This window comes from Heteronotia binoei, chromosome 2 (genome assembly GCF_032191835.1).
Source record: "Heteronotia binoei isolate CCM8104 ecotype False Entrance Well chromosome 2, APGP_CSIRO_Hbin_v1, whole genome shotgun sequence".
NCBI lineage: Eukaryota > Metazoa > Chordata > Lepidosauria > Squamata > Gekkonidae > Heteronotia > Heteronotia binoei.
The window spans coordinates 187,619,100-187,631,748 of record NC_083224.1 but is presented as its reverse complement, the minus strand read 5'-3'; the positions used below and the strand labels follow the sequence as shown (position 1 = coordinate 187,631,748).

Here is a 12,649-nt window from a genome sequence, read left to right as displayed (position 1 = left end):
TAATTTTAAATGCTTTGACGGGCTGGTGCTCAAGTCAGCTTTTGTATTTACTCACTTCCGTTCCTTTCTCTGCCTTTCCTCACCAGTGGGGCCCCGAAGCAGCTGATATTGTTCTCCTTCAGTTTTAGTCTCACAACAACCCTAGGAGGTAGCTTAACCTGAGAGCATGTGATTGGCCCAAGGTCACACAGTGAGCTTCTGTGAATTGTGGGGGTTCAAACCCAGGTCTTCCAGATTCTAATCTGACACTAACACAGTAATACGGTGAAGGGGCTGTGGCTCAGTGGCAGAGCTGCCCAGGGCTTTTTTTGTAAAGTAGGAACTCATTTGCACATTAGGCCACACCTCCAATGTCACCATTGTTTCACACAGGGCTTTATCCTACAAATAAGCCCAGCAGGAACTCATTCACATATTAGACACCAAGCCAGCTGGAACTGTGTTCCTGCTCAGAAAAAGCCTTGGAGCTGCCTCTGTGAAGAGGCAGATGTAAATGACTGTGCTTGACTAAAAAACCATACCCCCTTACTGCACCCAGCTGTGTGGTCGGTTGGAGAGAGTCCCTGATTGCTGCCTCCAACAATTACTTGCTCATGTTGGGTTGCTACTTGTATCCTCAAGGGGAAAGAAAAGGGCTTAATGCAGGGGGTTTGGGGGGGGGGGGGGGGTTTGAGCAGGAATGCACAGGAACGCAGTTCCAGCTGGCTTGGTGTCATGGGGTGTGGCCTAACATGCAAATGAGCTCCTGTTGGGCTTTTCCCACCAAAAAAGCCCTGGCTAGATGTAATGCAAACAGACTGTACAGCTGCCATGGGGTGCCAAACCAGATTTATTAGTGAGTGTGATCTCATTTTGCTGGGCTCTATCCCAGACTTGATTTGGAACGATCTTTTGGAAAGATTGCAACCAAAGCACCTTTGAACACTGTGTGGATGGAAAGATGCACATTTTTTTCAGGCATAATCCAGACTGGCTCCATTTTCCTTGCGTAACGTACAATCGCCACCATTCTCCCCTACAATATACACTCCCAGAGGGTGAGGGGGGAGCTTTTAAAAAGTCAGAAATTGCTAGATCACTGTAGTGTTGTATCAGTCTATAGCCACAGTCTGTCACGTTCTCAGGGTGCAGGCAGGCAGGAGTCCAAAGCCAGTGCAAGGTCAAAGTCAAGCAGGAGCCAAGTCACCAATGCAGAATCACAAACCGGAATCAGAAGTCAATGTCCAAAAGCCAAAAGTCAGGGTGCCAAGGAAATCAAGCAGGTCAGGATCAGGAAGGAGCGTGGATGCAAGCCAGAGAATAGACTTGTTGCTTCCACAAGGTTACCAGGTCCTGGGTGGGAGCTATATGGGAGTTTTAATCAGCCTGCTCCCTGGGTGGCAGTGACTCTGCTAGAACTCAGGGCTGAGAGATCTGGAGCATCGGCATGCCTCATGTCTTCGCTCTGAAAATTCTTTCCAGAGCCTGCTTCGAACTCTTAAGATGGGAGAAGGAGAGCTTGGAGGAGATTGATTGTCAACAGCTGACACTGGTGCCTGGAGAGTGATTGATGGGCTAGCTGCTGTAGCTGCTGTTTGTTCAGCTGAGGAACTGACTGGAAACTCTTCCAGGTCTGTAAACCTTTCCAGCTGCTCCTCGTCAGGGCTCATGACACAATCTACTAGTCCCTAGCCTCATCGAAGATACTCTAGCCCTTTTGGTTGTGACTGTACTGTTGATGAGGTTTGATTGTTGAGCGATACCTAATAGAAATACAATGTTGTCCAACCTGGCCAAGAAAAAAAATCCCTTTTTGTAAGATCCAGGACAAGCAGATGGAAATCGTGAGCCAGAAGGATTGGCAATGCCAGCGCTCTTTCTGCCTCTTCCTGCCTTGTTCAGGGCATCCCAAGCAAGACTAGACGTATCTCAGCTGTTTCAATAAGGCACCAGGTGGAGAAATCTCATCTCAGAAACCCAGCAAGTACATTTGACAGAGCAACAGTCTCCACCGATGAGGCGAAGGGGCAAGAATCGAACAATTCAAGAGGGGCCTGAATTCCAACATCTATGGAGAGGCCCTAAAGGCAGGGGAGCTGAGAGACCTGGTTGGTTGGATCCAACTACCCTGTGAGATACAGGATCGCAACAAGATAATCGCCCTCCACAAAAAGCAACTGGGTGGGCCCCCCAAGGAGGGCCGGGAGAAAACTCCGAAACTAAGCTTACCAAAGAAGGCCCCGGAGTCACTCTCCCGAGTGGAACAAGACTATAGAGCTAAGGCCAAGTTATGCTTCAAATGTGGAGGGGAGAACCACATCGCCAACAAGTGTCCTAGCAAGTTGAAAGAGCCATGAATCTCCATGCCGATCAAGCTGGAGGCGAAGAAAACGGCTGAGGGATCGAGGACCCCGATTGTCAAAGCCAAGTCTGTGGTGTTACAGTTTCGGGAACCAATCCTGGAAAAGTCCGACGGGGAGGACAGAGAGGCCCAGCTGATGGGAAATGACAGCGACCTGCTGTGAGGAGCACGCAACAGCAGGTCCAAGCCATGGCCACACCACTACAGGTGAGATTAGCTGGGACTTTATATTATGTGCCCATAACTTTAGTGAACCCAGTCACAAAACAGTTTACTTGTATTAGGGCCCTACTGGACTCGGGGTGCTTGAAAGACTTATTATCGCCTAGTTTAGTAGAGGCGCTAGGACTGAGAACTATGCCCCTTAAAGAATCTTATATATTTGAGCAAATGGACGGAAGCCCGATGAAGGGGGAACCATGTAGCACGGGGACGGAGGTGTGCGCTCTGTGGGTGGGAGAACACTGGGAGCCCCGCACCTTCATCAAAGTCCCGGCTGTCAAGTTCCAAGCCGTTCTCAGCTTGGAGTGGCTGGCCGATCACGACCCACTTCCTAGATCCGGTATGCGAAAGTCACCGCTTGGACAAAAAGTGGGGCCCGCATCCCCCTCCCCAACTGGAAAAGTTGTGTGTCACTCCAGAAAATATAACTAAACACAACCCTCAGGTTAGTGAAAAATTAACTAATATATTACAACAATTGTGACAAATATGATAACTTTCAAGTCCCTAATAAAAGTCCTTAAGGAAGGTTCGTAGTTCAATGTGATGCAAGCGACGTCGCCCGCGCAGCTGTACTGCTCCAAGAAGGGCTGGATGGCCAACTGCACCCCTGCGCGTATCTATCCCAGAAATTTAGCCCCGCTGAACGCAATTGGTCTGTCTGGGGCAAAGAAGCCTCTGCCATTAAACTAGCCCTAGAAAAGTGGAGGTACTACCTAGAGGGAGTGAAGGAACCTTTCAAACTGTGGACAGACCACAAAAACCTAGCCGTCCTTATTGCCACCCGCAACCTCAACAACAAACAAGTGAGCTGGGCGGGCTTGTTTTGGCGGTTCAAATTTTAATTGGGCCACATTCCAGGGAAGTTGAATTTTTAAGCCGATGCCCTGTCCCGCCTCCCTCAACACGACAGCAAAAGAGAGAAAGTTCACGCCCTCCCAGCTAAGCGCTCTAGTGACCACGCGTGCGCAGAGCCGGAAGGAAGCGATGGAACTGAAACAAGCTGTTGTAGACAATCCACCTGGGGGGAAGCTCCAATTAGAGAAGTCCACAGATAGTCTTTGGTGGAAGGGAGAGAAACTTTATGTGCCCCCTCCCCTCCGCAAACAAGTGATTCAGAGGTCGCACAACTCCAAGCTGGGGGGGTACTTCAGATTCGTCAAAACCGTGCATCTAGTTCAAAGGCAATTTTGGTGGCCGGGGCTTAGGAAAGATGTGGGGGAATACACGGCAGGATGCCCCACTTGCATCATGGCAAAGAAGAGGGGGCGCCTGCAACCTCTCCCCCTGCTTTGCGCCCCTGGGAATGTATTTCAGTGGACTTTATCACTGACCTTCTCTGGTCTATGGGGAAGACAGCAATCTGGGTGGTGGTAGACACCTTTTCAAAGCAAGCTCACTTCCTAACTTGTAAACAAGTGCCCATAGCCAAACAACTAGTCCAAATGTTCATACAACACGTGTTCTGGCTACATGCCTTCCCCAGCATGGTGATTTTCGACCGCGGCCCACAATTTTTTTGCCAAATTCTGGTCGCACCTGTGTGAATTGGCTGGGATAGAGCAAGGGATTAGTTCCGCCTACCACCCCCAAACAGACGGACAGATGGAACGCACCAACGTGGTGCTGGAACAGTTCTTACGCTGTTACACCTCTTTTCAACAGGACAATTGGGTGACTTTATTACCTTTTGCGGAATACGCTTATAATAATAGTGTGCATAGTGCCACCAAAATAAGCCCGTTCAAAGCAGTGTATGGCTACGAAGGCAGCCCTTTCCCCGAACTTGCCGCCCCCTCTTCGGCTCAATAGACTTTACGGAGTGGTGGAAGGAAGTGGCAGGGGGGTGGGCAGTGATCAAGCAACAACTCCAGAGGGCACAAGAGGCCTATAAAGCCCAATATGACAAGAAACACTCTGAGCTATGGGACTTGGCGGTGGGGGATAAAGTATATATTTCAACTAAGCATTTACCATATTTAGATAAAACTATGGAGCAGAGGTCCATCAGTGGCTATTAGCCACAGTGTGTGTGTATGTGTGTGTGTGTGTATATATATATAAAAATTTTGCCACTGTGTGACACAGAGTGTTGGACTGGATGGGCCATTGGCCTGATCTAACATGGCTTCTCTTATGTTCTTACCCAACACCCAAAACTGTAAAAAGTTGGGACTAAAGTACTTGGGGCCTTTCCCAATCAAATGGATTATAAATAAAGTGACTGTAGAACTGAAACTACCAAAGAATCTTAAACATGTGCACCCTTGATCTTCTTCGTGGTCTTTGTGGAGTCCCACACTTGGGTTCTGTGCTCACGCAGAAGCTCACCTCACAGTTTCCAAAGCTCCAGTCTCACTCTGTCCTGGGGAGCAGGCAGCAGTGCGCATGCCTGAGGCTGAAGGAGAGTGCCTACCCGCTCAGTTTTGTTTTTTCCGCCGCGTGATTAGCATACCTCATTGATCGCTCTTTTCCGAAGCTCTTTTATTTGCGGTTTTTTTCTGTTTGTAAAACCAAGTTACCAGTTCACAGTCAGTTGAAAGACAAATAAGTAGACGAGGGAGGAAAAGAAAAACAATTTAGGATTACAAATAAAAGGATATACCTACAAGTACAGAGCATTTGCTGATGACATAATGTTTATAAATGAAAACCCCATACAAGTTACACCTTTGTTATTAATGAAAATACAAGAGTTTGGGGAGTTGGCGGGACTTTATATAAAGAAAAATCTAAAATTTTGTGCAAGAATATGCAGATAAATAGACAACAAGAATTACAAAGACTAACGGGCTGTGAAGTTACTTCTAAGGTAAAGTACTTAGGGGTAGAGATAACAATGAAAAATATTGATTTGTTTAAGAATAATTATGAGAAGTTATGGCGTAGAATAGAGGAAGATGTGCTAAAATGGAACAAGCTCAATTTGTCATTGCTGGCAGAAAAGCTGCAATAAAAATGAATATTCTACCAAGGATAATGTATCTGTTTCAAACTATTCCCATTGTGAAAAATGCTAAACAGTTCGATAAATGGCGAAGGAAAATTTCAGAATTTGTGTGGGCTGGGAAGAAACCAAGGATTACAATGAAAATCTTGACAGATGCAAAAGAGAGAGGTGGATTCCAATTACCAGATTTGAAATTGTATCATGAAACAGTTTGTTTAGTATGGATGAAAGAATGGATAACGTTGTTAAATAAAAAACTTTTAGTGTTGGAAGGCCATGGAAAAAAATTTGGCTGGCATGCATACTTATATTACAGAAAAAAGAAGATGGATGGCCTTTTCTCTCACCATTATATTAGAAGTAATCTACTAAATGCATGGATAAAGTATAAGAAATATGGTGATGAGAGGAGACCTTTGTGGATAGTGGCAGCTGAAGTGATAAAGATAATGGCTAAAACAGCCAAAGAAAGACGGCTATCATACAATCAGCTACTAAAAATACAAAGTGGAAAAATAGAACTGAAAACTGCAGAAGAACTGAGTTACAAATATGATTGGTTTCAAATGCAACAAATAAAAAGTTTGGTGGAGAATGATATCAAAACTGAAGGAATAAGGAAAGAGCAAACAGAAATGGAAAGAGTTCTGCTTGGAGATAATGAGAAATTAATTTCAAAAGTATACAAATTACTCTTACAGGCAGGGAGGTACTGCCTCAAAAAGGCTGTGCAAACTAGCCCTGAACCTGTGGAAATGGTGTATCCAACACGGGATATTTCTTACTGCGATGCATGTTCCAGGCATAGACAACATAAAGGCAGATCTCTTGAGCAGGACAGAGATCAACGATCACGAATGGGCATTAAATCCAACCTGTTTGACAGGACTATTCAATCACTTTGGTCACCCAAAAGTAGACACATTTGCAACACACCTCAACACCAAGTGTGCAGTTTTCTTCAGTTGAGGGGCTCCAAGAAACGGCTCCCTAGGAAATGCCTTTTTACACAAGTGGAAGAGAGGTCTTCATTACATGTTTCCCCCCTTTCCACTTATACCTCGTGTGATTCAGAAAATCATCGAGGATCAGACAACCTGCATATTGATTGCACCATGGTGGCCCAGACAACCATGGTTTCCAGTCCTCCTGAGACTGTCTCACCACTCTTTTCACAGATTTCCATCAGTTGCAGATCTCCTGACACAACAAGGGGGCAGAATCATCCATCACAGCCCAGGGTTTTTCCGCCTCACGGCATGGCACATTCAACTCTAACATTTTCACCGCATGTGCAGTATGCTCTAGACAGTTCTCGAAAGCCCAGTACAAGGCGTACCTATCTAGCAAAACGGAAAAAGTTCTCTGAATTCGCGAGTAACAAAGGACTTGTTCCTGAATCTACTCCCTTACAGTTTGCGTTTTTTTATTTAGTAACATTAGAGAGTTCAGGTCTTGGATTTTCTTCATTAAAAGTGCATCTGGCAGCAATTTCGGCTTTCCATAACCAAGTAGATGGAAGTTCCCTGTTCTCCCATAGACTGTCAAAGCAATTTCTAAAGGGATTCCTTCATCTTCATCCTCCAGTTAAATCAACAGTGGCACCCTGGAGCCTCTTACTAGTCCTGTCCCAGCTGATGGGAAAACCATTTGAACCTCTGGCTACAACACCTCTCCCTCTCTTATAATGGAAAACAGTCTTCCTTGTGGCCATAACATCTGCAAAACGGTCGAGTGATCTTGTGGCTTTTCGTTCTGATCCTCCGTACACAGTATTCCACATGAATAAAGTTATGCATCCAGATCCGTCATGGCACCCCTAGACGGAACTGCTGGCCCCGACTCTGGTTTGTGGTCAGATTCATAGAATCATAGAGTTGGAAGGGACCTCTAGGGTTATCTAATCCAACCCCCTGCACAATGCAGAAAACTCACAAACACCTCCCCCTAAATTCACAGGTTCTTCATTGTTGTCAGGTGGTCACGTAAGCCAAAATGCCCTCAAAACGAGGTTGCGGAATTAGTCAGGTGGGCACCTGGCTCACTAGGGATCTTTTCCCCAATGTATACAAGATTAACCAACCAGAGAGTAGTGCTTAAAATAATGGGGACTCTAATTTAGTAAAATCAATTATAATTTATTGGGAAAAATATAGACTTCCATATAAGATAAAATGCTCATTCAATCACACATACAGTCCTAGGAAATATAGATAGATGGATAGGGGAACAAAAAGGGTAGACACACAGGGTAATATTTACCTACCGTAGTCTTCAAGGAAGGCTCCAATTGGCGACGAGTGAGGGCGCGGGTAAGGGACCCGAAACTGATCAGGAATCGGGGATGGATCTATGCAGCGGAAGGTGGGATACTGTGGGTAGCTAGTCCACAGATTATAAGGACTCTCTTGAGCCCTCAGGGGATGGGAGGTACAAGGGAGGAGAAAGGGGAGGCTCTGCAGTGACCATAAGGGCTGGACGGCTGCAATAGCCAATAGAAAGTTCCTTGGTGGCACCTGATTGGGTGCCTGCTCTTGACCAATGAACTTGCCTGGATCCTGCGTACCTGAGAGAACTTTCAGGTTGAAACGGACCCTGGGGCGGCTCCAAAGTGACAGTTGGGAAGAAGAATAGAGGTGACTACTGGGTGGGGGACACTTAAGATTAGATGGGCTTATTTAAAAGAGTGACGATAGAGAGTCAAATGTTGGCCTAGGTAACACCCGACTTGGACAAAGGACTTGGCTCTTGCTATAGATGGTCTTCCTCTTCTTCTGTCTTCTCCTGGGCACTAGTCTTTGTGCAGGGTTCCATTGGACAAAGGAAGTGGCAGTTGGACGATTACCCATTCTTTAGGTGGATGGGTTGCTTGTAGGCCAAAGGTGACATCTGGTGTGTACGTGAGCCTTCTGTTACGATGAAATGGAGTTCCAGTCTGGCGGGAAGATGGCTGCGTGTGGTGTTAGCCCTCCACGGTGGATTCCATGGTCAGGGCTTCATAATCGTTCGCCTGGATAGCTCCTTGGTGGCGCAGTCTCTTAAGAACATAAGAACATGGCTGGCATATGAGACGACGGGAAGACGTCCATTCTGCTAATAGGCACTCTGTACCGGTTTAGAGTGTCTATGTAACTGATGGCTGTTTGTACAACAAGAGTCCCTTGTATACCTGGATAGGTATGCCCACACTCTCTGGCCAGACATGTGTGAGTTACTTCTCCAGGTGCCCTGGCAACTGGGCTGGCAACTACAATGTTTGGAAAGGGGGCTTTTCCTCACAGTCATCTAGCCTGAGGTGCAGGAAATCCTTGATGCCAGACTCAAACATGGTGAACTCTTTTACCTTATTAAATGGACTCATTTCCCAATAAGTCAAGCAGAATGGGTCAAATCCATGGATACGAACTGTAAAGCACACAACAACATCCCGACAAGCCCAGGGGCAAAGGACCTTAAGGGGGGCAGAATGTCAAGAGTCACTCCATCTTTGTTCCTCTTTCCATTTGCATCCAATTAGCTAACAATTATACAATGGTGTTGCTGTGCATGCTATGCTGGCTTTTGCTTTGAAGCATCCCCGCTGCTTATCTGGAGGGAGAGTGGCATATCTGGGAACTAACCCACAGCTTAGAGGGAGTATTGATCACAATAATGGTCCATTTGGGATGTTGGTTACTTAGCCCTGGACTCATTCTCTTCTAGGTTAGCGTGTACCAAGTCCTGGACCAGCAGAACCTGGAATCCCCGGAGGGAAAGAAACTGCTCTCTGCCAGATTACTTGCTGTGCATGGATATGGCTGGGAAGTCTTCAGCATCACACAAGCGGTGAGTTGATTGATAGCCTGCCTTATAGGGCTGTTGTAAGGACCGCAAAAAGATCATTGAGCCAGTGGTCATTTTTAGGGAAACATCACCAGCTTCTTGTGGCATTCCAGGTTCGCGACTGGACAGAAGAGGAAAGCAGCAACCAGGGCTTGCTGGTGACTGTGCAGGGTCTTGGCGGAGCAGTGCTGGAACCCGGCGCTGTGCAGTTTGCTTCTGGACGAGATCACCATGAGAGCAAGAAACCAATGCTGGTTTTGTTCACCGATGATGGACGGCGGGGAGCAGCGTTGCCCACAAGCCCTTTTTCAGGTGAGGGGGGTGTCTTTTGCCGTCCATCTTCAGGTGTAATCCTCTGCCCATTAGCAGCAAAATGGAAGCCACCTGTTTTTAAATCTGGAGTGAATTGCTACAATCAGGGCTTCTTTTTTGGTGGAAAAAGCCCAGCAGGAACTCATTTGCATATTAGGCCACACTCCCTGGTGCCAAGCCAGCTGGAACTGTGTTCCTGTGCATTCCTGCTCAAAAAAAGCCCTGGCTACATTACTCTAAAAGCACATAGCAAATAAAAACACTGGGGAGAATGCAGAAAACCAGACGTTACGTGGAATGTGGGATGAATGTGCATCCTCGCTATGGGCCACAGAGGAAAGGACAGAAGGTTTTCTACTATCAAGGGCACAATCTGAGATTTGTCAACATTTATTGTTTGAGGACAAAGCAGAAATCTTTATTGGCCTTCGGGATTTGGTTGCCAATTCCGACTGGGAAATTCCTGGACATTTGGGGATGGAGCCTGGGGAGGACAAGGACCTCAGTGGGGAATAAGGCCACAGAACCCACCCTCCAAAGCAGCCGTTTTCTCCAGGGGAACTGATCTCTGCAATCCTAGGATCAGTTGTAATTCCTGGAGATCTCTCCCCCTCTCCAGCTAATAATCCTTCCAATGGACTTGCTTACTACGTCATCCTCGGCCCTTTCCAACTCTATGATTCTAGGCACGTTTCTCAGACGTAAGTCCTATTTTATTCACTGAGGCTTACTCCTAGGGAAATATTTCTGGGATTGCAAGCTTAAAATGTTCTTAGGGATGGTGTGAACAGGGCTCTTTTTCTAGCAGGAGCTCCTCTGCATATTAGGCCACGCGCAAAATCCATTCTGTAATATACACTGTCATTTGAGGGGGGTCGAGGCCCAATTTCCCTCTAAGCTGTGGAGTCTTGTGAGCAGAAATTCTACTTTGTGAGCTGCTGGCATTAAAGTTGTGAGCTGCTGCATAAATTAGTCTGCTCTGGGGCCATTCTTCCTTAGCTAAGACACAAAATGTGTGAGCCAGAGGCTAAAAAACTGTGAACTAGCTCACACTAACTCAGCTTAGAGGGAACACTGGTTGGGGTTTCAATACATCTGGGATCTCTACCTTTCTACTCCACAGAGCTGGCCTCACTTTGGCCTCATGGATAAGCCAAAACCACATTTTACAATTACAGTATCTGAGCATTAACAACTTGCCAGGCTAAAAAACTCCTTTGCTGGTTCACAATCTTCGCTTTGATTCTAACTCTGATCTTTCCTTTCCTTAGATTTAGCCCTGCAGAACCCGGCCCTTCCTGTGGAAGTAGGAATCCCTCAAAGCAACAGGACACGGGCCCCACGCTCAGCAGACGAGCAGCGGCTGCCTTGCCAGTTACGCCCGCTTTTGGTAGACTTTGAGGAGATCGGATGGAACGGCTGGATCATCTCTCCCCGCGGGTACAACGCCTTCCACTGCAGGGGTTCCTGCCCCTTCCCACTAGGGGAGAACATGCGGCCCACCAACCACGCCACTGTCCAGTCCATCATTAATGCGCTGAAGCTCAGTCAGGACGTCAGTGGGCCCTGCTGTGTGCCCGATAAACTCTATTCCATCAATCTGCTCTATTTCGATGACGATGAAAATGTGGTCTTGAAGCAGTACGATGACATGGTGGCTGGGAGCTGTGGCTGTCATTGAACTCCTTAGGAGGGGAGACTTCCCTCCTTTTCTCCTATCCTACCCTCCCCCCCAAACCCCAAGCCTCAGGGAAGAGGCTGGATGGTGAGTCTCCTAAGAGACCATCAATGGCTTTGGATCATTAGACCCTCCATATTGCCTGGTCTATCCAGATCAGGGCTGGGTCCTTATTTTTTGAGGATCCCATATTTTACTCTTCATCCCTTGCCCTTATTCTGCCCTTTGGAGAGAAAATATCACATGTGTATTCGTTTCGGGCCCAGGTCTCCAGAAACCAGATCCCTGAGTAAGCAGTAGATCTTTCTTCCTTGATTCTCTTTGATTCCTAAAGCTGCCAGCAACTGACCTTACTTTAAAAAAAAAATACTTTGATTTCCATTTGGTGAGTGAACCAAAGGAGATTGTGAGCCGCTCTGAGACTCTTCGGAGTGGAGGGCGGGATATAAATCCAATATCTTCTTCTTCTTCTTCTTCTTATTTGTTATATCTGGAACCTCCCTGTACATTGCACTTCCTGTAAATATCTGTATAGTATGAATGTAATCATTTTGCTGTGTATAATCTTGCAAATTGCCTGTCAATACTAAATAGATGAAGCCAGCGTCTTGCCATGTAACGTGGGTGGGTTCTCCCCCCCACACAAACAGAAATAGCCTTTGAGGAAGGAAGCAGGAGAAGGGGAGATATCTGTGTGCCAGAGAAGTACAAAAGTGATAGTTCCCAGTGGGTAGGAGGTCTTAGTGTCTATCATTTAAAAAGTACCTCCAAAGTTCACCTTGTGAGACATAGGATTTGAGTTGAGTATTGTTTCCCTTCTTGCAAGCCAGAGAAAGTGCTTACAGGGTAGCTAGCTTCTAATCCCCTGGATTCAGTGAGCTTTCTACCCCCAACTAGCATCAGTGACGGTTAGTTAGGACAGTCCTACAGAACCCCCAGGCACAGAGGCAGTGAACAGGCACATGATTACCTTAATCAGACCATTGGTCCCCATCAAGGCCAGTATTGTCTACTTGGACTGGAGTGGCCCTCCAGGGTCTTAGGCGAAGGTCTTTCATGTCACTTACTGCGTGGTGCTTTCAACTGGAGAAGCAAGGGATTGAACCTAGGACAGGGGTGGCCAAACTGTGGCTCAGGAGCCACATGCGGCTCTTTCACACATATTATGTGGCAACTGGAGGTCGAGGAACTTAATGCAGGCTTATTCTCAAACAAGCAGGCTTAGCATTGGGACCTCAGTCAGTCTCTTAGCACTGACCCATAGGTAGGCAACTATTTCCTCCATGGGTGAAGTGGGGAAGGAGGGGAAAATAGGCAGCCTTGT

The 12,649-nt window shown here is 46.8% G+C and overlaps 1 protein-coding gene across 1 annotated transcript; it reads left to right on the top strand.

Annotated features, from left to right (window-relative positions):
• Positions 1-2,698: 2,698 nt before the first annotated feature.
• LOC132567412 (bone morphogenetic protein 7-like) lies at positions 2,699-11,328 on the top strand. Its single transcript, XM_060233087.1, has 5 exons — positions 2,699-2,903; positions 3,236-3,369; positions 9,216-9,338; positions 9,449-9,647; positions 10,919-11,328. The coding sequence occupies exons 1-5, from the start codon at positions 2,699-2,701 to the stop codon at positions 11,326-11,328; spliced, it is 1,071 nt and encodes a 356-aa protein (XP_060089070.1).
• The last annotated feature ends 1,321 nt before the right edge of the window (positions 11,329-12,649 follow it).

What these genes read in the sequence shown, in the direction of transcription:
- LOC132567412 (XM_060233087.1), top strand. Translation starts at nt 2,699, where the DNA reads ATGCCCCTTAAAGAATCTTATATATTTGAGCAAATGGACGGAAGCCCG. An exon ending in TCTTCAGCATCACACAAGCG is followed by an intron (nt 9,339 to 9,448) that starts GTGAGTTGATTG and finishes GTGGCATTCCAG; the next exon opens with GTTCGCGACTGGACAGAAGA. An exon ending in GCCCACAAGCCCTTTTTCAG is followed by an intron (nt 9,648 to 10,918) that starts GTGAGGGGGGTG and finishes TCCTTTCCTTAG; the next exon opens with ATTTAGCCCTGCAGAACCCG.